This window comes from Saimiri boliviensis, chromosome 18, assembly GCF_048565385.1.
Source record: "Saimiri boliviensis isolate mSaiBol1 chromosome 18, mSaiBol1.pri, whole genome shotgun sequence".
Lineage (NCBI taxonomy): Eukaryota > Metazoa > Chordata > Mammalia > Primates > Cebidae > Saimiri > Saimiri boliviensis.
Genome location: NC_133466.1, coordinates 18,632,876 through 18,653,050, shown reverse-complemented (window position 1 = coordinate 18,653,050; position 20,175 = coordinate 18,632,876). Strand labels below are relative to the sequence as shown.

At 44.9% G+C, this 20,175-nt stretch overlaps 1 protein-coding gene and 1 pseudogene across 6 annotated transcripts in view; one reads left to right on the top strand and one right to left on the bottom strand.

Annotated features, from left to right (window-relative positions):
* LOC101038466 (uncharacterized) overlaps positions 1-8,997 on the top strand; it is a 38,050-nt pseudogene extending 29,053 nt beyond the window's left edge.
* A 4,980-nt stretch (positions 8,998-13,977) lies between these two features.
* The window catches only part of APP (amyloid beta precursor protein), a 280,905-nt gene continuing 274,707 nt past the window's right edge, over positions 13,978-20,175 (bottom strand). For all 6 annotated transcript variants that reach the window (XM_039480477.2, XM_039480478.2, XM_039480479.2 and 3 more), the window contains one exon: positions 13,978-14,954. In XM_039480477.2, the coding sequence (XP_039336411.1) occupies positions 14,853-14,954 (102 nt within the window). In that variant the 3' untranslated portion in view covers positions 13,978-14,852. The remainder of the gene's footprint in view (positions 14,955-20,175) is intronic.

The window sequence follows — 20,175 nt, the reverse complement described above, 5'->3', positions numbered from 1 at the left end:
GCACCTCCTAGTGGCAAAAAGCAGGCATTGTAATCCCAGCAAGCCTTTTGACATTTCCTTCCTTCATCCATTTATTTAGTTATTGCCTACATATGTTTCAACAATAATGTAATGATCCCTCTGCTGTCCAGAGGTTTGGAGAAAGTTACAAAAGAACGTTTTTATTTTTTTCTGTAGCCTCCGCCCTGACCTCTATTTCTGTTCCCAGGTGACTTGTGGTACCACAATTTGGGGCAAAGAACATGCATTTAGTGTTGGTGTTGGGTATAAACTTTTAATAATTAGAAAACTGAGAACGCCAAGGAACTATTACGTGGTACATCTGTAGAAGAGTATTTAGAATAAAATGTATGTGTTTTCTTAACAGAAATCAAATAATTTTGGGGATTGATAAAAGGCTAATAGTACAGAAAATGAAAAATGATATGTTGAAGTCCTCTAAGCAAATTATTTAACATAATTGCCATGTCAGAGAGCTGGTAAACATTAATGAAATTTCAGCATCAGTGCATAGAAGGGGACATGGTGGGTGGTTGAAAGTAGCAAGCAAACCGGCCAGAAAGCTGATTACAAAGACCGTGCTAAAATGCATAGGGCCTGAAGATACCAAATTCCTTCTGTTTTTAACCAAATTGATTTTCTCCTGAAAGACTCTTAAGAAAACACATTCACACAGTGAGTTTAACTTTTCTTTCTCGGTCTCTGAGTTACCTCGTATACCATTGTTCTTGATTAATTGTTTCTTCCTTAAGTTCTGTTTTGTGTCATTTCAACCTAAATTGGTTCAAAGGGACACCTTGAGATTTTCTTCACTAGCCATGACTCCTGAGTCCCCGTAAGAGTACAGTAGTCCCCCTTATCTGAGGGAGATACGTTCTAAGACTCATTTCCTATCCATACATACCCCTGAGAGTCAATTTGTAAACTAGGCATAGAGACAAACAACAATAGCATAATAAAATAGAACAACTGTAACAGTATGCAGTAATAAAAGTTATATGAACACGGTCTTTTTCTCAAAATATCTCATTGTAATGTACTCACCCTTCTTGCTGAGATGAAGTGATGGGAATGACATAGGCATTGTGACAGCCTTAGGCTACTATTGACCTTCGGACAATAGGTCAGACGAGGATCACCTGCTTCTGGTGATTCTGGATCATCGAGGCACAGTGATGTTGAAGGCTGGGAGGCAGAAACAGACAATGTCACTAATGGGGCGGTTGTGTCTACAGTGTGGATCTGCTGGATAAAAGGATGGCTCCTGTCCATGTCAGGACAGAGCAAGACAACATGAGATTCACCTGAGATTTCTACTCAGAACCACGTGCAATTAAAAACTAATAGGCTGTTTATTTCTGAAAATTTCCACATAATGTTTTCAGACCATGGTTGACCACAGGTAATTGAAACCCTGGAAGGTGAAACTGCAGATAATGGGGGCTACTGTGTTTAACTATTTACAAATAATGACAGTGACCACAAAGATTACCTTGAAAAAAGACCATGAGAAAACTTCACACAGACTGTGCCTGGACTTCCATGTGTCTCTGCTAACTCCTTTTAAAGGTATTATATGATATAATACTGTTTTTAAAATATTTTATTTTGAAGTAATTTTCTTTTTTCTTGAGACAGAGTCATGCTCTGTTGTCCAGGCTGCATTGCAGTGGCACGATCTTGGCTCACTGCAACCTCCACTTCCTGGATTCAGTCGATTCTCCTGTTCCAGCCTCCTGAGTAGCTGGGATTACAGGCACCTGCCACAATGCCTGGCTAACTTTTGTATTTTTAGTAGAGATGGGGTTTCACTATATTGGTCAGGCTGGTCTCGAACTCCTGACCTCAGGTGATCCGCCCGCCTCTGCCTCCCAAAGTGCTGGGATTACAGGCGTGAGCCACAGTGCCCGGCATTTTGAAGTAACTTCAGACTTTTAAAAAGGTGCAAAAATAGAGCCGGTCATGGTGGCTCAAGCCTGTAATCCCAGCACTTTGGGAGGCTGAGGTGGGTGGATCACCTGAGGTCAGGAGTTCGAGACCAGCCTGACCAATATGGTGAAACCCCATCTTTAAAAAAAAAAAAAGGCACAAAAATAGATAACTCTGTGTACCCTTCACCCAGCTTCTCCTGTATAACCATAGCACACATTTTACATAACTATAGCACAATCATCAAAACCAGGAATACAGTACTGTTTCAATTTTAAAATAATGTGCCCTAACTGATGGTGTTCTTGCTGTAGTTTTCTTTCTCATCTCTTTAAGTCTTTGTTGCTTCTCCTCTTCAGAAAGAGTAAAACTGAATTCTAGAGAGAGGTCCACTCATAAGAGGCAGATGTGGGCAATGAACCTGTTTCCTTGCCCTGTGCTCTTGAAGCTGGATTCTCCTTTCTCAAGAGCATTAAGCTTCAGTTCTCTATGTTGCCAAAAGCTAATGTTTTAGCCTGGGGCTCAGAATATTGGCTTATTGTTCCTGTATTAAGAACTCTCAGACTCTTCTTGACGGGGGCTCATATTAATAACCCCAATCTCCATCTCATGGTAGAACATACTATCTACTTAGTAAGAACTTTCACTCCTTTTCTGTCAATGCCATCCCTTCACACACAAAAGTGAAATCTGTGTATTATGAAGCGAATTATTTTCAGCTTAAATATTTATTTCAGGATGCTCCCAAACTCTATCTCTGGTTTGGTTTAGTGATTTTCATAATGCTTAGGCATGGTGACCATTTCAAACTAAAGGCAAGGAAGAATATGAATATTTCTGGATAAAAATTTTAAAAATGTTTTTCTTTAACTAAAATTAAAAAAAAAAAGATTCATGTGAAAGGTCACATTCCTGGCTCATGCTCTCTTGTCAGCCTACTACCAGCCTTCTTGTTCTCTCTCTCTCTCTCTGTCGTGTGTGTGTGTGTGTGTGTGTGTGTGTGTGTGTGTGTGTATGTTGTTTGGGGACTGTGCATGGCATCTTATCGGGAGCTGTTGGTTTGGGGTCAATGCCATTTCCACTGTCATCCAGACACAAGAGTAGCTTCCTGTTCTCTACAATAATAGAAAACTCCCTTCTGGGATGTTTTTTGGGAAGTACAAGAAAATGCCATTAGCAACTTCATGTTGACCTTTCTCGCTTTACAGAGGTTTGTTGGCAGTAGTGCCTTGGTTTTCTTGATGGAAGAGAGAAAAAACCAAACCTTCTGAAAAATCCCAAGGATCAATTTGCTGTTGAGATTGGAAAATAGTTATTTACAAGGAGCACTGTGCCATCTACAAGATCTTGCTACCTTACCCAACGACTCCTCTCCCCAATCCAAAACAAATGAGAGAAAGCCATTGCAGTCTGTGGTTGGGGTTGATTAAATATCCCTTGGGGCCCGAGTGCCCTCGAAATGACTTGAAATCACTGGGTTGTGTATCAAAAGGGCAGGGTGAGCTCCTGGCTCATCTGACTTTGATTTCAAATGGCTCCACACCAGTCGTTGAGAAAAGATAATTACTTCATTAACTTTTGGATGGTCTGAGACATTTGTGTTGCTTTCTGGACTCGGCTTTGCTGCAAGGAGAAAAAAGACGAGACCTAACGAGGCCATTCACGCCTGCCAAATTTTCCTTTCTTTCCGATCCAGGAAACATGCATTGGTAGTGGGTAAGATCCAATATTTTATGAAGCTAAGACCGAGAGACTCACCCACGGAACAGCCCAAAGTGAATAGTGTCCAAGTCTTGACTGGCCCGTAAGCCCAGAATCTTCACCCTTCTTCTCAAACCTTTTGCCCCCTTCAGTCAAGAATTATTTTTAATAATATCATGCTCTTTTCTTTCACTTACATAAATCCACTCATCTGTGAAAATTAAATAGATGTATGTGTAGGGAATCATACACATTTGTCAGATTTTATCTGTAACTTTAGGAAATTTTAGGGAAGGTTTAGAGGATGGTTTGGAGAAAAATATTATGCAGTAGACATTGAATTGTTAGGAAAAGCCACTGTAGAATCTGGGGTTATTGTCAAAATATTATTTCAGTACAAAAGTCATGGTGTTTCTTTTGCCATTACTTTGAATGGCAAAAATCTCCATGACTTTTGCACCAAACTAATAGTTAAGCCAGCAAAGGCGACGTACATTTTAAAAAAGAGCGGTGTAATTCTGTATCTCGAACTGCTAGCAGCAGGGTGCTTTTTCATCCATTACTGCCATCTGAATATTTTTCATCTTTCTGCCTCTGGGCATTAAAATGCAACTCATCCACCACCCACAAAACCCATTAGCATAAACAGTAAACACTGAGTGGTCAGACTCCACAGTGGTAGCGTTGACGTTACTTTAGTAAAATGCAGATGTAATGAGGATGTTGGTTTCACGGCAGTTTGCATCTTAATAGACTGAACTGTCTTGGACTTCAATTCTGGGTTCTTTTCTATATGACTATTGTCCTTTTTTTAAAAATAGAAAACATCTGTGTCCTCTTACTTTTTTTTTTTTTTTTTGCTTTTCCCCAAAGTTTTCTGATGTTAGAATTTAGAATTTTGTCTGCTGTTTAGAACAGGAAAAAGAAACGTTTTCTACTAGCTCTCCTTTGGAAGAATGAGAGGACTCTAATTGCTTCTCCACCACAAAAGCACAAGCGTCCATGAAAATGGTCATCAGACAGCAGAGGTGGCAGGATGTATGTAACAGCTGAGTTTTTTGCCTCCACCCTTCTAGGTAACTGCTGAGAAAGGCCGCCTTTAGTTTTGATATCCAAAAGGCAAAACAATGCCATGTAAGCACCTTTCAGCTGGGCAAGGCTAACCGACGTGGTTTTCTGCCCGCCGCAGCTGAGACCCATCTTGCACCTGCACTCTGCACTCTTTAACTGAGGCAACACAATTCTCCCTTTAACCCTTTTTGGAAAGAAGAGGGAGAGAGTAATACCACGAGATGTGTATTTTCCTTTCCTTATCTCTTTGTCCCTGAGATTTTGCTTTTCAAACAATCAAATCGCTAGAATTAGAGGAATTATTATTATTATTATTCCTAGTAATTTAGCAACTTTCAGTCCCAAACTACCCTCCTTGACCCCGACTATCCCATGCTGTGCTGTACATCACAGTGAAAATTGGTACCGTAAACTCATTCTCTTGCCTCAACAAAATTATATTATGTAGTGAAGTCTATTGTGGATGGGGAAGGGTGCTTCATAGCATGAAGAGAATGCAGAATAGTTTTCTTAGTCCTCTGTCTGTGTGGCCTATTGAAAGGGAAGGTACTATAAACGCTACTGTGGAGTCAATAAAAGAAAACTCTTTAGGCCAGGGGCTGCATGCATGCTGACCCCTACTGAGGGAAGCTCTGGGGGTACAGTGCTGAGGACCTCTCCTGGGAGTCAAATGTTTTTTGAATTATCTTTCTGTTTGAAGAAGAACCTGCCTTCCATTCAGTCAGGGCTCTGTTGAATAGCCCAAGTTTAAAATGAGCCAGGAGTGAACAGACATGTGATTATAAAAACACATTGAAATTGCCAAGTGGAGTCTACAGCAGTGGTCACCAACCATTTTGGCATGAGAGGCCGGTTTTGTGGAAGACTGTTTTCCCACAGACCAGGAGTGGAGTGGGGAGGATGGTTTCGGGATGATTCGAACACATTACATTTATTGTACATGTTATTTCTATCATTATGTTGTAATATATAATGAAATAATTCTACAACTCACCATAATGTAGAATCAGTGGGAGCCCTGAGCTGTTTTCCTGCAACTAGACAGTCCCGTCTGGGGGTGATGGGAGACAGTGAGAGATCAGAAGGCATTAGAGTCTTACAAAGAGCTCACAACGTAGATCCCGCTCACGTGCAGTTCACAATAGGGTTCGTGCTCCTGAGAGAATCTAATGCTGCAGCTGATCTGACAGGAGGCCGTGCTCAGGCAATAATGTGAGCGATGGGGAGTGACTGTAACTACAGACCAAGCCTCACCTGCTGGCCTGCTGCTTGTTTCCTGCTGTTTGGCCCTGGTTCGAGGGATTCCTGGTCTCCAGGAACTCATCTCTCTTAAGTCTTTTTCCTTGAAGAGGGTTTTCTTTTCTTTCTTTCTTTTTTCAGACTGGGTCTCCTTGGTCAGGCTGGAGGGCAGTGGTGCGATCTTGGCTCATTGCAACCTTGACTTCCCAGGTTCAAAGCAATTCTCCCACCTCAGCTTCCTGAGTAGCTGGGACTGCAGGTGGACACCACCACGCTGGGCTAATTTTTGGTATTTTTAGTAGAGATGGTTTCACCAGTTGCCCGTGCTGATCTTGAACTCCTGGGCTCAAGTGATCTGCCCACCTCAGCCTCTCAAAGTGCTGAGATTATAGACGTGAGCTACCGTGCCCGGCTTTTCTGGAATTCTTGAATCTTATTAAAGATTCTAGGTTATATGTGCCTTTGGTTGAATTCTCCTGAGTGGTTTCTATTTCCCCGAGTTTGCCATTTTTCTTACTCTATTAAGTATCTATATTCCAGGGTTTTGTGCAATTCACCAAAGCTTTTAACATAATTTCTAAGAACAATTTTGATCAAAGTCCTAAGAAGACAAGTAAAATTCTTCGGTAATAGGTATAATTTTCATCAAATGATTGCTTTCCTTGTTTTTATTGTTAGGGCTCTATCGCTTAATGTGAGAGGGGAGCTGTCCCATAGATAAAACCCAGTGGTTCTGAAGGATGAAAGGAAACAATGGAGGCAATTGATCAGAAGCCTGTGTTTCCCTGGCAGGTCCTCCGGCCCATTTCCCCCATGCCACGTAGAGGAAACTCTCATAGGAAACTGACATAGCATAGGCATTTTGCTTAGGTCCAGCCAATCTACCTTTAAGAATATTTAAAGCTATTCCATCTGTGAGTGGATCTTGAGAAAGAAAAACAAAATATATTTTTATGTTGGTTATTTTGTAAATGCCCAATGGGTTCACTTTGCCCACTGCCTAGACAGAGCTGATTTATCAAGACAAGGGAATTGCAATGGAGAAAGAGTAGTTCACGCAGCGCCAGCTGTGTGGGAGACAGGAGTTTTATTATTACTCAAATCAGTCTCCCTGAGCATTCAGGGGTTGGCATTTTGAAGGATGATTTGGTGGGCTCGGGAAATGGGGAGTGCTGATTGGTTGGCTTAAAGATGAAATCATAGGGGGTCGAAGTGAGTTCTTGCTGTCTTCTCTTCCTGGGTGGGATTGCCGAATTGGTTGAGCCAGTTTACCGGTCTGGGTGGCGTCAGCTGGTGCATCGAGGGCAGGATCCGCAAAATCTCTCAAGCACTGATCGTAGTTTTACAGTAGTGATGTTGGTCCCAGAAGCAATTTGGGGAGGTTCATACTCTTGGAGCTGGAGGCTGCATGGCCCCTAAAGTGTAATTTCTAATCTTGTAGTGAATTTGTTAGTCCTCCAAAGGTAGACCGGTCCCCAGGCATGAAGGGGTTTTTGGGAGAAGGAGTTATTATTATTAATTTTGTTTTAGAGTTGAACTATAAAGTTATTCCCAAGGTTAGTTCAGCCTATGACCAGGAATGAACAAGAACAGCTTAAAGGTTAGAAGCAAGATGGAGTCAGTTAGGTCTGACCTCTTTCACTATCATAATTTCCTGTTATAATTTTTGCAAAGACAGTTTCACTTTCTAGTATCTAATATTTTAGTAAATCCCTCTCCTTCCCCATTTTCCTACGTCCTTGATCCTTTCTCTGTGCTACTTGTCAAAGTGTGTCAATTTGAATTCACTCGTTTATTCATTGAGCACCATCATGCACGAGGCACTATACTATGCACTGTGGATTCATCCATGAAAAAGACAGACAAAAAAAAAAAAACTTGTCTTGGAACGAAATCGTGGAGGTGGCCGACCAAGGAGGTGATCGTGCGGCCTTGGGCTCTGGTGTCTCCCAGTCTGCTGAAGCCCGGAGGCCGTCACCGTGGACTTCCAGCATCGCCCTGGGGGCAAGACCGGGAGCGGGGAGGGGTGGGGGCCGTGGCCTTCTCTTCCAAGAGCAACCCTGACCCTGGAGACCGTCGACATCAGCAAGGACCCGTACTTCATGAAAAACCACCTGGGCTCCTATGAATGCAAGCTCTGCCTGATGCTTCACAACACGAGGGGAGCTACCTGGGGGAAGACGTTTGTGAAGATCGGCCGCCCGGGCTACGAAGTGACCAAGCGGAGGGACTCGGAGATGGGCCGGCCGAGCCTCCGCTTCCAGGTGGACCACCCTGAGGTCGCCGAGGGCACCAAGCCGCGCCGCCGCTTCGTGTCTGCCTGGGAGCCGCGGATCGAGCCCGGCACCGGCGCGGGCGGTGCCTGCTGAGGGCCGCCCAGCCCTGCGAGACCGCCGCCTTCCAGGCGCCCAGCAGAGAGATCGACAAGGCGGAGGGCAGGTTCCGGACGCACTGGAACCGGAGACCGAGCCGTTCTTTCTCCAGTTCCACTTTAAGATGGAGCAGCCCCCGGCTCCGCCCAGCCTCCCCGCCGGGCCCCCCTGGGGTGAAGCGGCCTCCACCCCGCTGATCGACGGTCTGCCCCCCCGGCCACCCTGCCCGAGTCTTTGCCGCCGCCCCTGCCAGGAGGCCTGCCTCTGCCACCCATTACCCCCCACGGGGCCTGCGCCCTCAGTGCCCCCAGGACCACCCCAGCTGTCCCCGCCAGCTCCAGGGGTCCACCCCTCCACATCTGGGGCCCACCCCCAGCTCCTGGACTCCATCCTCCAGCCCCCGGGGTTCACCCACCAGCCCCCGGAGTCCAGCCACCCCCATCAGCAGGGATTCACCCCCAGGCTCCACGGCTGCACCCACCAGCCCCAGGGATGCACCCTCAGGCCCCAGGGGTCCACCCCCAACCTCCCAGGGTCCATCCGTCAGCTCCTAGGGTCCACCCTCAGCCTCCTGAAGTTCACCCCTCAAATCCTGGGGTACACCCCTCCAACTCCCATGCCCCAAATGCTGAGGTCCCCACCCACCTCCGAAGGCCCAGGGAACATACCTCCCCCAACCAACTGAGAAGCTTCTCCCTTCCTAGCAAGCCCGGCCCAGGTGCTCCTGCCTTTCCCGTGGAGAGAGGGCTGCTCTTTTGTACTGTCTCCACTCATTAAACGGCTTCCCTCCGCCTCCAAAAAAAAATCTTCTTTGCGACATTTACATGATAGTGAGAGGAATGCAATAAGCAAATAAAAGAGTAAAACATATGAGTCAGACGGTGCCCAGGAGAAAAGTGATGAAGAGAAGGGTATATGTAATGCTTCTTCATATGCCGTTAGGGCAGGGTAGAGTTACGTTTTGGCAACCACAGTCTGAAAAAGCATCATCAAAATGATGGCATTTGATCAAAGACCTAAGAAGACAAGGGAATAAGGTGAACAGTAAGCAGTGAGTTGTGATTTCTGGGTATGGCTCAGTGGTGAATGTCTGCTCCACACGCATCCACAGAGGCAGCTCACCTAAAGGATGGGGGAGATGGTCCCAAGACGGTGCCCTCATGTGGCTGGTGAGTGGGTATTTCCTGTCAGCTCGGGAGTTTGGCTGGGGGGCCTCAGTTCCTCCCCACATGAAATGTGCACCTCTGTGTGCAGGAATGGAAGGAGTCATCATTCATTGAGAAGTGAAAGGTTAAGGGAGGAGCGAGACATCTAGAGTCTGATGTTGGGCACGTTAAGCGTGAGTTGTCTGTTAAATATTCAGATGAAGATGTCAGCAGGCAACTGGGAATCTGGAGCTCAGAATGGAACTTATAAAAAGAAATTGCCCTACCCAAGGGAATTAAAAGACATCCTTGTATGTCCCAGTCTTTCATTACTAGTTAATTATGCTGAGCTGATCAAGACAGGGAAATGGCCATTACTTATTCCTATTAGAATGTGTATATATTTCTTCAATGTGGTAGTTTTAAAACAAGTTCTTTGACATTCTTCCCATCAAGAGATGGAACCTATGTCCGCTTTCCTTGACCTAGACAGGCATTTGTGGTTGTATTGACCAACTTGGTATGACAGAAGTAATGTTATGGAATTTTGAGGGTGACCCATAAAAGGCAATGGAGTTTTTGCCTCTCTCTTTGGGATGTTCACCCTTGAGATCCAGCCACCATGCTATGAGAAAGCCAGGGCCACATGGAGGGGCACATTGCTTATGGAGAGGAATGAGGCCCCCAGCTAAACTCCCAAACTGACAGCCAACATCAACTCAGCAGCCACATGAGGGAGTCATCTTGGGAACACATCCCTTATTCTTCAGTTCAGCTGGCTATGTGGTTGCTTCGTGGAGGAGACAGGAGCATTCCTCACTGAGCCCTACCCAAATTGCAGATTTGTGGCAAAACACAATTTTTACTGTATAAACCACTGCTAAAGGTGGTAATGGTTATCCAGAGACTTAACATACAAGGTATTGAAATTAGGACCAACTGTTTTTTTTATAACCATTGTATTCCCAGCACCTGACATTGTCTGAGTATGTGCAGTAGACAGTCAGTAGCTGTTTTAAATGAATGAACTAAGATGAAGCAGCTGTGACCATCTTACAAGTGGGAGGGATGGTTGAGAGCACGTAGAAAAGCTCCTAGTTTGGAGGAACAGAGTTCAGCTCAGAAAGAAGTGAGTTCAGGGAAATTAACTTTTTTTTTTTTTTTTTTTTTGAGACAGTCTTGCTCTGTTGCCCAGGCTGGAGTGCAGTGGCACGATCTTGGTTCACTGCAACCCCTTGCCTCCTGGGTTCAAGTGATTCTCATGCCTCAGCTTCCCAAGTAGCTGTAATTACAGGTGCCTGCCACCACGCCTATTTTTTCTATTTTCAGTAGAGATGGGGGTTTCACCATGTTGGCCAGGCTGGTCTCAAACTCCTGACCGCCACCCACGTTGGCCTCCCAAAGTGCTAGTAACAGGTATGAGCCACCACGCCGGGCCAGGGTAGTTAAAAATTGTAGGCTCTGAATGTGTAAAACAGGTTGTCCAAGAAATCTTATGGACAATAAGTCATTTACCTTGGAAATTATTCTAAAGCTTTTTGAAATAGAGCTATGCTAGAAATGAGATGCTGCCTCTGCTAGCTGCCCCAGAGCTGGTTACCAGGGGATAAATTTTCTTGGAACAATAGCTATAAAGGCACTTCATATTCTGTATGTGATCTGAAAATGTATTCAACAAAGTGAATGTATAATGAAAGCAAGAACATTATATAAATAATTTGCACTCCAACTTTTCCTGTACGCAGAAAGTCATACCAGTGTAGAGCCTTAACATGTTTGTGGGTAGGAGAGGGCACAGAAGACAATAGACACAGGGCCATTCAAGGATCCTCTACAAGACAACCATTCCTGAGTGATCAGCCTCATCGGAAAACAGTGTGTATGGTTAGGCCAAAATTAGCCTCTTCTTTCATTTCAACTTGGTGATTCAGTCAAGTCCCTCTTAGTCCTGGTGGTACCTTGAGGGGGCACTCACATTCACAACTGATGGAAGTGGGACTTCTTTTCTTTTTGGAAGTCAATTTGGTATTGTAATTAAAGCGGTAAGAATTAAAAATATCCCTCTCCTTAGACACTCTCACGAGTAGCTAAGACCTAAGTACCATTTACTACGTATCAGGCACTGTTCTATACCTATATCTATGAATACATTTAATCCTCATGACTGCCTTATAGATATAAAGTAGTTTTAACTTATTTTACAAATGAGGAAACAGAGACTCAACTGAGGCAGCTTGGCTGGGCTCTGCCTCGGTTGGGTCTGCATTGTTGAAGATGTTAAACTGCCTTTCATTATAAAACAAAAACAAACTAAACAAGAATCTGTGGTCAGAAACATCGGTCCAAACATTGTAATACTGAAAAATTTTCAAAAGGAGCTAAGTATTCATATGCAGCCATTATACATGGTTATTTAATAAAAGAGAATGAACACTGATGTGCACCTGGCAGTTCAGAGCCAAAGCTCCGGAGTGAGGCCTGACAGCGTGCAGACCAGACACGGAGAAGCCAAGCTTGTTGGGGAGAATCGGACACAGGGAGAGCAGTGCTCCTGGGCGACAGGCAGAGCCGGAGAAGAGGAAATAGAACAAAATTAAGGACCCTGCAAAAAACCGGAGACACACCGACTCTTTTCTGTCAACATCACCCACGAAAGAAACTGCACAACCAAAAGATTTCTGGGAACAAAAGGACCAACAGAGAGCACTTCACATGTTTGACTGTGGAGCTGAGACTACAATGAGCTGGATCACGAGAATGAAAAACATGAAGACATGTAAACATTATATGCCAATAAAGTAGAAATGCAATGATAATTGTTTACCTTCACCGGACACTCCCTGCAGGGCAAGGCGATCTAACCACGAGCTTCAAAGCTCCAGTGAAACCCTCCCTCACCAGGAGACCACTCAGGAGACGAGAGTCAATTTACAACCCAAATTATACCTGCTAGTCTCCTCCACCTGGGAGACTTTCGGACGCCTTTGTAATCAAGTTCCGTCGATAAAGACCTCCTGGTAGATAAAGGCACTAAAGTGGCTACAGGGATCCTCACCTGCTCGCCTTCCCCGCATGTCATTCGTGCCAGGCCCTCCTTTTAAAAGTGCCCACTTTTGCTCCAAAAGCCAAGCAGTACCCTTAAGGCAGGAAAAGCCTGTCCTTTTCCCCGAAGGTAGCTTTGGAATAAAAAGGCATTTTCTTGATACCAGACCTCACTCTTGTTAATTGGAGTCTGCAAGTAGTGAGTGACTGAACCTGCATTTCTGTTACAAAAATACAGTGAGGAGAACATCTGTGAACCAGGACAGGAACGTGACCAGCCTGACTCTGCTGGCACCTTCATCTCCTTCTTACAGCCTCCAGAACTGAGAGACAGAAACATTAAGCCACCCAGTCTATGGGATTCTGTTACAGCAGCCTGAATTAAGATACAGAGACTTACCCAATTAAAAATTATGGACAGGCTGGGCGCTGTGGTTCATGCCTGTAATCCCAGTACTTTGGGAGGCTGAGGTGGGTGGATCACAAGGTCAGGAGTTTGAGACCAGCCTGGCCAATATGGTGAAATCCCGTCTCTACTAAAAATACAAAAATTAGCTGGATGTGGTGGCATGTACCTGCCACTCGGGAGGCTGAGGCAGGAGAATCGCCTGAACTTGGGAGGCAGAGGTTGCAGTGAGCCAAGATGATGCCACTGCACTCCAGTCTGGGTGATAGAGCAAGATTCCATCTCAAAAAAGAAAAAAAAATTATGTACATATGACAATATTTTAAACTATAGAACTGTGGTTCTCAAATGTGGCTTTGCCCCCTAAAGGATATTTGGCAATGTCTGAAGACACTTTTGATTGCCAGTGGTCAGATGCTGCTAAATAAATATCCTACACTGCTCAGGAAAACTCCCTACAACAAGGAATTATTCTCTAGAAAATGTTAGTAGCATTCAGGATAAGAAACCCTGCCTCACAGATAACAATCGGCTGTCTTAATTTTTATTTCCCTGGAACTTTTCTCTGTCTCTCATTTGGGACAAACTTGAGTGCCAAAATGTGGCAGCAAAATATTTTAGATCAAGTAAAGACTGTAAATTAGGTCTATGAAATATTTTCCCAGCACTGGGAGACACATGTTGGCCCCAATTTCCTATTCAGACTTGCAATTAAGACACAAGAGGTGTGGGTCCCCAACATGGGAAGATTTCTCACTGGTCTGTAGATCAGTAAATAGTCAAGGCTGTTACCATAGAGTCATTCACACCAGCACAATGGCGTTCCTCCAAGAATGTATCTACATAAAAACACCATTTAGACAAATGGAAGACACATCCTAAAGAAGGGTTTGTTCAGGCATGCCTTCCGCATTCCCTTGTATCACCACTTCCATTTCATCTTCTTTTGTATCATAAATAGAACTTGAGCCCTGGTTAAAGGAAACTGAGTCTGTCTCTTCTCTCCCCACTTAATATTACTTCAACTATTTAATGTCCAGAGTCATCCTTCAAAGAAAAGTCTTGCCCAGGGTTATTTTATTTAATTTATTTATGTAATACGGTGTAGAAAGCTATCATGTCATAAGCAATGATTCTGTACAATCATCCTGCAGAAAATTTTTTTTGGAGAATTCTTGGTAATTTAAGACCAGCAGAGCACCCCTCCCCACCCACCCCGTAAAAGTGCTTACAATGAACAGGGATTCTTTTTCTTTATCAAAGACCCAAAGATACGTGGACAAAAAAAAAAAAAAGCTTGAAGTCTCAATGCCTAATGTGTGCACATAAAACAGGCACGAAGAAACAAACGTGTATCCTCTTAATTCCTATATCACAAATATAGCAGAAGCAGCAATCTGTACAGTAAAATGCAATCATGGAAAAAAAAAATCTCTCTAAAGCATCTGAAATACTTAAAAATGTTTAACTTTAAAATGCATAGTGATCAGGAAAGGAATACTTAGGCAAGAGAAGCAGCTAAACTCCCACGTTCACGTGAAGCATCCCCCATCGATTCTTAAAGCATATTTAAAGTAGGACTTAGTTGGGTCACAAACCACAAGAATAATATACAACTGGCTAAGGGGCTATGTGATAAATAATCAGGAGAGAATCTATTCATGCACTAGGTTTGAAACAGCTAAATTCTTTACAGTACACAAAACCCATTAATAATGTAGTGTAGAGACCAAAATGTAAAGAGACAGAGAGAATACATTACTGATCTGTGGATTAATTCAAGTTCAGGCATCTACTTGTGTTACAGCACAGCTGTCAAAAGGCGATAAGGAGGAAATCATAAGACAGAGGGGTTTGTTTCTTTCCACATTATTCTATAAATGGACACCGATGGGTAGTGAAGCAATGGTTTTGCTGTCCAACTTCAGAGGCTGCCGTGGCGGGGGTCTAGTTCTGCATCTGCTCAAAGAACTTGTAGGTTGGATTTTCATAGCCGTTCTGCTGCATCTTGGACAGGTGGCGCTCCTCCGGGGTGACAGCGGCGTCAACCTGAAAAACAAAGAGGAGGAGAGCTGAGCAAAAAATAAAAATCAATCCTTTAAGGGCGCACATGGAGAAGCAGTGAAAAGGCAAGCAGCACAGTACTGTTGCCCAGACTGCAGAACACCCATGTTTCTCCCCTACTTTGACACCTTGGAGCACAACGCTTTTGCCCACCAGTTACACAGCTGCTGTGCTCCACCTAGCCACCAGGTGGCGGTGGAAACCTTCACAGGCTTGCAAAAACTGCAGTGGCTTCTGCTTCCCCAGCTCAGCAGTAAGTGGATAAAGCCGGTGCAATGGTATTTTTTCCTCCCTTGTTGGCTCAATAAAGGACAAACGGTGTTAATGGAAGCCTGTTTTACTGGAAAGCGTGTTGGCAAGAGAGATAAAACCACAAGAGTATCATGGGGGGAGATTCAGCGAAGTATACTGTATCTTGGGTGACACTCAAATCTATATAGAAAAATACTTGATTCCCTGGACTGCTGAACATCTTGCCATGCTGATTTTGGTCCAGCCCATTCCTATCGAATTTTATGGTTGTTAAAATGTAAAAGAGAGGTTTGAGAATCATGTAATTAGAACGATAACATACATATACCAAAGGGGGCCATTATTTGGCACAAGAAAAAAGAAAGACTGGAGCAAAGAGGAACGCCATTCTAGATTACGTATTTTTTTTTTTTTTTAGAGGCGGAGTCTTGCTTTGTTGCCCAGGCTGGAGTGCAGTGGTGCGACCTCAGCTCACTGCAACCTCCGCCTCCCGGGTTCAAGTGATTTTCCTGCCTCAGCCTCCCAAGTAGCTGGGACAACTGGCACCTGCCACTATGCCTGGCTAATATTTTGTATTTTTAGTAGAGACAGGGTTTCACCATGTTGGCCAGGATGGTCTTGATCTCCTGACTTTGTGACCTGCCTGCCTTGGCCTCCCAAAGTGCTGAGATTACAGGCATGAGCCACTGCACCTAAGATTATATAATTAAAGATTTAAAAAATGAGCATCAGGGTACTATAGAAGTATGTTCAGCTAAAGGTTTAAAATCAGACCCTCTCTGTTAATATGTTGCTTTACTTCTAAAGCCAGGCCAGTAATGGAAGACTTTTTTCTCTCCCTGTCACTGTTAGAGCTGTGTGGGGCATTTACTCTCTGCAGGTTGCACAGGGTACTTACTTCTACAACAAGCACAGTGGCTGTTCTTGTTTTACTATATTTGTTATACCCTTCCCCATTCCCAGAAGAGAAGTGGTCCTTAACTCTGCCGAATGAGTAAAGGCTGACTTTTTTGGCTGTTGAAATTCCTCTTTTGTAAAACCATGGTAAGTTGAAGGGAATAAATACAAAATCATCAGAATGAAGAAGCATGTTTTCCAGAGAAAAGTTCGGATGTACCATATGGAAGATTATCCCTCAAAGGGATATTTCCTAGAATGGGCTGCCCACTCATCTCCGGGAGGATACTGCAGGCCTGTTCCCCCTTGCTGAGTGTTGCAAAGTGACATTTGCCCCCTTATGCAGCTTTTCCCCCTACACACCCCATCTGGCACGGATCTGAGCCTACACAGCATTACCCCTGAAGGCAAGGAAGAAAAAGTACCAGCAAGGACATGGTGTTGGCGCTAAGACATGAGGTCTAGAGATGGAGCTAGATACGTCATGACTAGACTACACTGGCTGATAATAACTCAGACTACAAGATCTGTTAATACGGCCGGGTATGGTGGCTCATGCCTGTAATCCCAGCACTTTGGGAGGCCAATCCCAGCCCTTTGGGAGGCCAGCCTGGCTGACAGGGTGAAACCTTGGCTCTACTAAAAATACAAAAATAAGCCGGGCGTGGTAGCGTGTGCCTGTAGTCCCAGCTGCTCCAGAAGCTGACGCAGGAGAATTGCTTGAACTTGGGAGGTGGAGTTTGCAGTGAGCCAAGATTGTGCCACTGCACTCCAGCCTGGGCGACATAGTGAGACCCAATCTCAAAAAAAAAAAAAAAAATCTGTCAATATAATAATCAGGTCCCCCGAGGTCCCTTTGTACAGCCCAACTTCATGAAGTGATTGACTCTTCAATCTGGGAATGAGGTAGAATGACTACCGGGGCTAATCCCAAGGCAGCTGCAATAGGCAGATACACAGCTCCCTCATCCCTTGGGACCTAGTGTTCCATCCATTACATGCCCTGATTCTTAAGTTCCCATTTATGGAAGAGACTGTGCGCCACTGTGAATCCCTTCCGTCTACCACCCTGTGGCTCAGAGCTGCCCGAGTTCCCCTGCAGCCAAACCCTCAGGTTACTCCAACGATAGACCTGGACATTTCCCCTTAGCACACTTCCAACAAGCTCTAACCAAGGCCAGTACTCAGAGGACACTGCTCAAATGGATGCTCAGCTTCACTGTCCTTCTGGGAGCAAATCACAGATGTTTCCTCATCCTCTCCTCTTTCCTTTGATCTGCACTGTTGTCAACAAATGAGGTCACCTGGCTTTCACTGGCAACTGTGTAATGAGCCTCCAACTTGTAAGTTAAAACACCATCCTTAAAGATTAGCACCAAGAGATTTCACTCTCTCAATCGGTGTGCCAGGAGGCAGCCTATCTGCAGCAGTACACCATTTGAACTTGGGCATCATTTTTGTTCCCAATTACCTCGTAACTGAGATCTCAAAGAATGCCCAAGTGTAAAAAAATCATCTTGCTTAGCTGCTGTGTTTCTGATTGTAGAAAAAAGCCACAATGCTGCTTCACTGTTGGAATATTATACTTTTATCTCTTCCAGGAGGCACATCCACCATCATACTGCTGTCAGCAATCATTTGCATGCATCAAGGTCAGGGGAACTCCTCGCAATTCGGTAAGACTTATCTCCTCTTCAAACTCCAAAGCCAAATGTCTTTCCTTGGCTTCTGTTTTGCTACTTGCTAATCCTATTACCTTTTGCCACTGAGAAGACAGTTAATGTTTCGTCATTTCTGCCATGTGGCGGGTTGGCCCTCAGACCTCAGAGGGCTCAGGAGCTAAAGGAGAAGGGATTATCTTTACAAAAAGACATCCAAGAAGCATGAATTGGATCTTTCATCTCCAACCCCTTGAAAGCTGGATGTGAAAAACTGAGTATTCACATCTAAGGATAAAACTACCGCAAAAGGAAATGCACCAGTTAAGGGTGGCCTTCCTCTCTGGCAGGCTCACCAATCTCTTCCTCGTGGCTAAGCTACAGCAGTGGCATGGGCCACTATGTGAAGGCCAGTCCCACCTCGACCCTGTGCAGACAGGGCCTCTACACAAACACAATACTACTTCCCTGAAAGCAGAGCCAGGGGAGGTTTGGGCCCGTGGTGCTTGTTTTGGAAGGAATGATAAAACAATGAAGTCAAGGAAGAATTTCCATTTTCCAACCAGGCAGAAACATCTGCCACTTGCTGGGATGAAAACACACATACGTGGCCAGGCACGGTGGCTCACGCCTGTAATCCCAGCACTTTGGGAGGCTGAGACAGGCGGATCACAAGGTCAGGAGTTTGAGACCAGCCTGACCAACATGGTGAAACCCTGTCTCTAGTAAAAATACAAAAATTAGCCGGGCATGGCGGCGCAGGCCTGTAATCCCAGCTCCTCGGGAGGCTGAGGCAGAATCTCTTGAACCCAAGAGGCGAAGGTTGCGGTGAGCCGAGATCACACCACTGTACTCCAGCCTGGGTGACAGAGCGAGACTCCATCTCAAAAAAAAAAATTAAAAAAAAAAGAAAGAAAAGAAAACACACATACATACAACCACTGAATATTCATTCTCTCCCCAGACAGCCTGGATTCCACAGCAGCAGGAACTGATCTGGTCTTCATTCGGCCCAGGCCCCCTGCACTGCACAGCAGAGCGTCTTCAACTGGCTGCTGCCAATGACACACGCTGAAAAGAGCAGAGCCCAAACGGCCTGACCCGCCTTGTCCTGAGATAGCTTTGAGGAGGACTTGTGACACTCTTTGCCTCGCCTCCAAACCGCCTCACCATTTTCTTCCTGAACTTGATTCTTGGGAACCATTTAGTCCTTCACTATATCCAGAGGAATTTAGAGCTCAGCTGTCTGACTGCAGGGATAAGATTCTATTCGGGTGTCCTTAGTTTCTAGGTCTCCCCCATCATCTTGCTACTAGAGTATCTACATGGAGGTGCGTGAGCTTGGAGGAGGGGCAGGAAACACCACTTCTGGATTTGATTATGTAATCAGCAGGACGTGGATGAACAGATGTCCCTTTATACAAGGGACTGAGTGAGGCCAAAAGACAGAATCCTGTCATTGAGATGGGCCAGCCAAGTAAAGGAGGGTAAGGGAATAAGGCTTACAATACAACAGTGGAGCGTGGCACATCAAAGGAGCCAGAAGCATGCGAAACATAAAATAAAATGAAAGCAAAGAAAATAGCCAGCAAGTTTTCTTCTCTTTGTGACGGAGTCTCGCCCTGTCACCCAGGCTGGAGTACAATGGCGTCATCTTGGCTCACTGCAACCTCCACCTCCCGGGTTCAAGCGATTCTCGGGCCTCAGCCTCCTGAGTAGCTGGGATTACAGGTGCACACTAGGACACCTGGCTAATTTTGTATCTTCAGTAGAGACGGGGTTTCACCATGTTGGCCAGGCTGGTCTTGAAATCCTGACCTCGTGATTCGCCTGCCTTGGGCTGCCAAAGTGCTGGTATTACAGGCGTGAGCCCCCATGCCTGGCCCTAGGAAGTTTTCAAGCTAGTCGCTTATCCCTCCTAGTAACCTCCCAGTAATTGCTTGCTACTTGGTTGTGTAGATGCTCGTTTTCCCTAATTAAGATGCCATCTCTTTATAGTTACATAGAACTAGAAAGTAGTTAGCTATGCTTATTGCCAACATCAAGCAATTCTTCAGGAAGGTTCAGGAACTCTTTTGATATCCCTTTGTAATTTTTTTTTTTTGAGACAGAGTCTTTCTCTGTCACCCAGGCTGGAGTGCAGTGGTGCGATCTTGGCTCACTGCAACCTCTGTCTCCCGGGTTCAACTGAGTCTCCTGCCTCAGCCTCCCAAGCAGCTGGGACTACAGGCATGCACCACCATGCCTGGCTAATTTTTTGTATTTTTATGAGAGATAGGGTTTCACTACGTTGGCAAGGCCGGTCTCAAACTCCTAGCTTCAAGTGATCCACCTGCCTCGGCCTCCCAAAATGCTGCGATTACAGGTATGAGCCACCACCCCCAGCCTGTAATCATTTT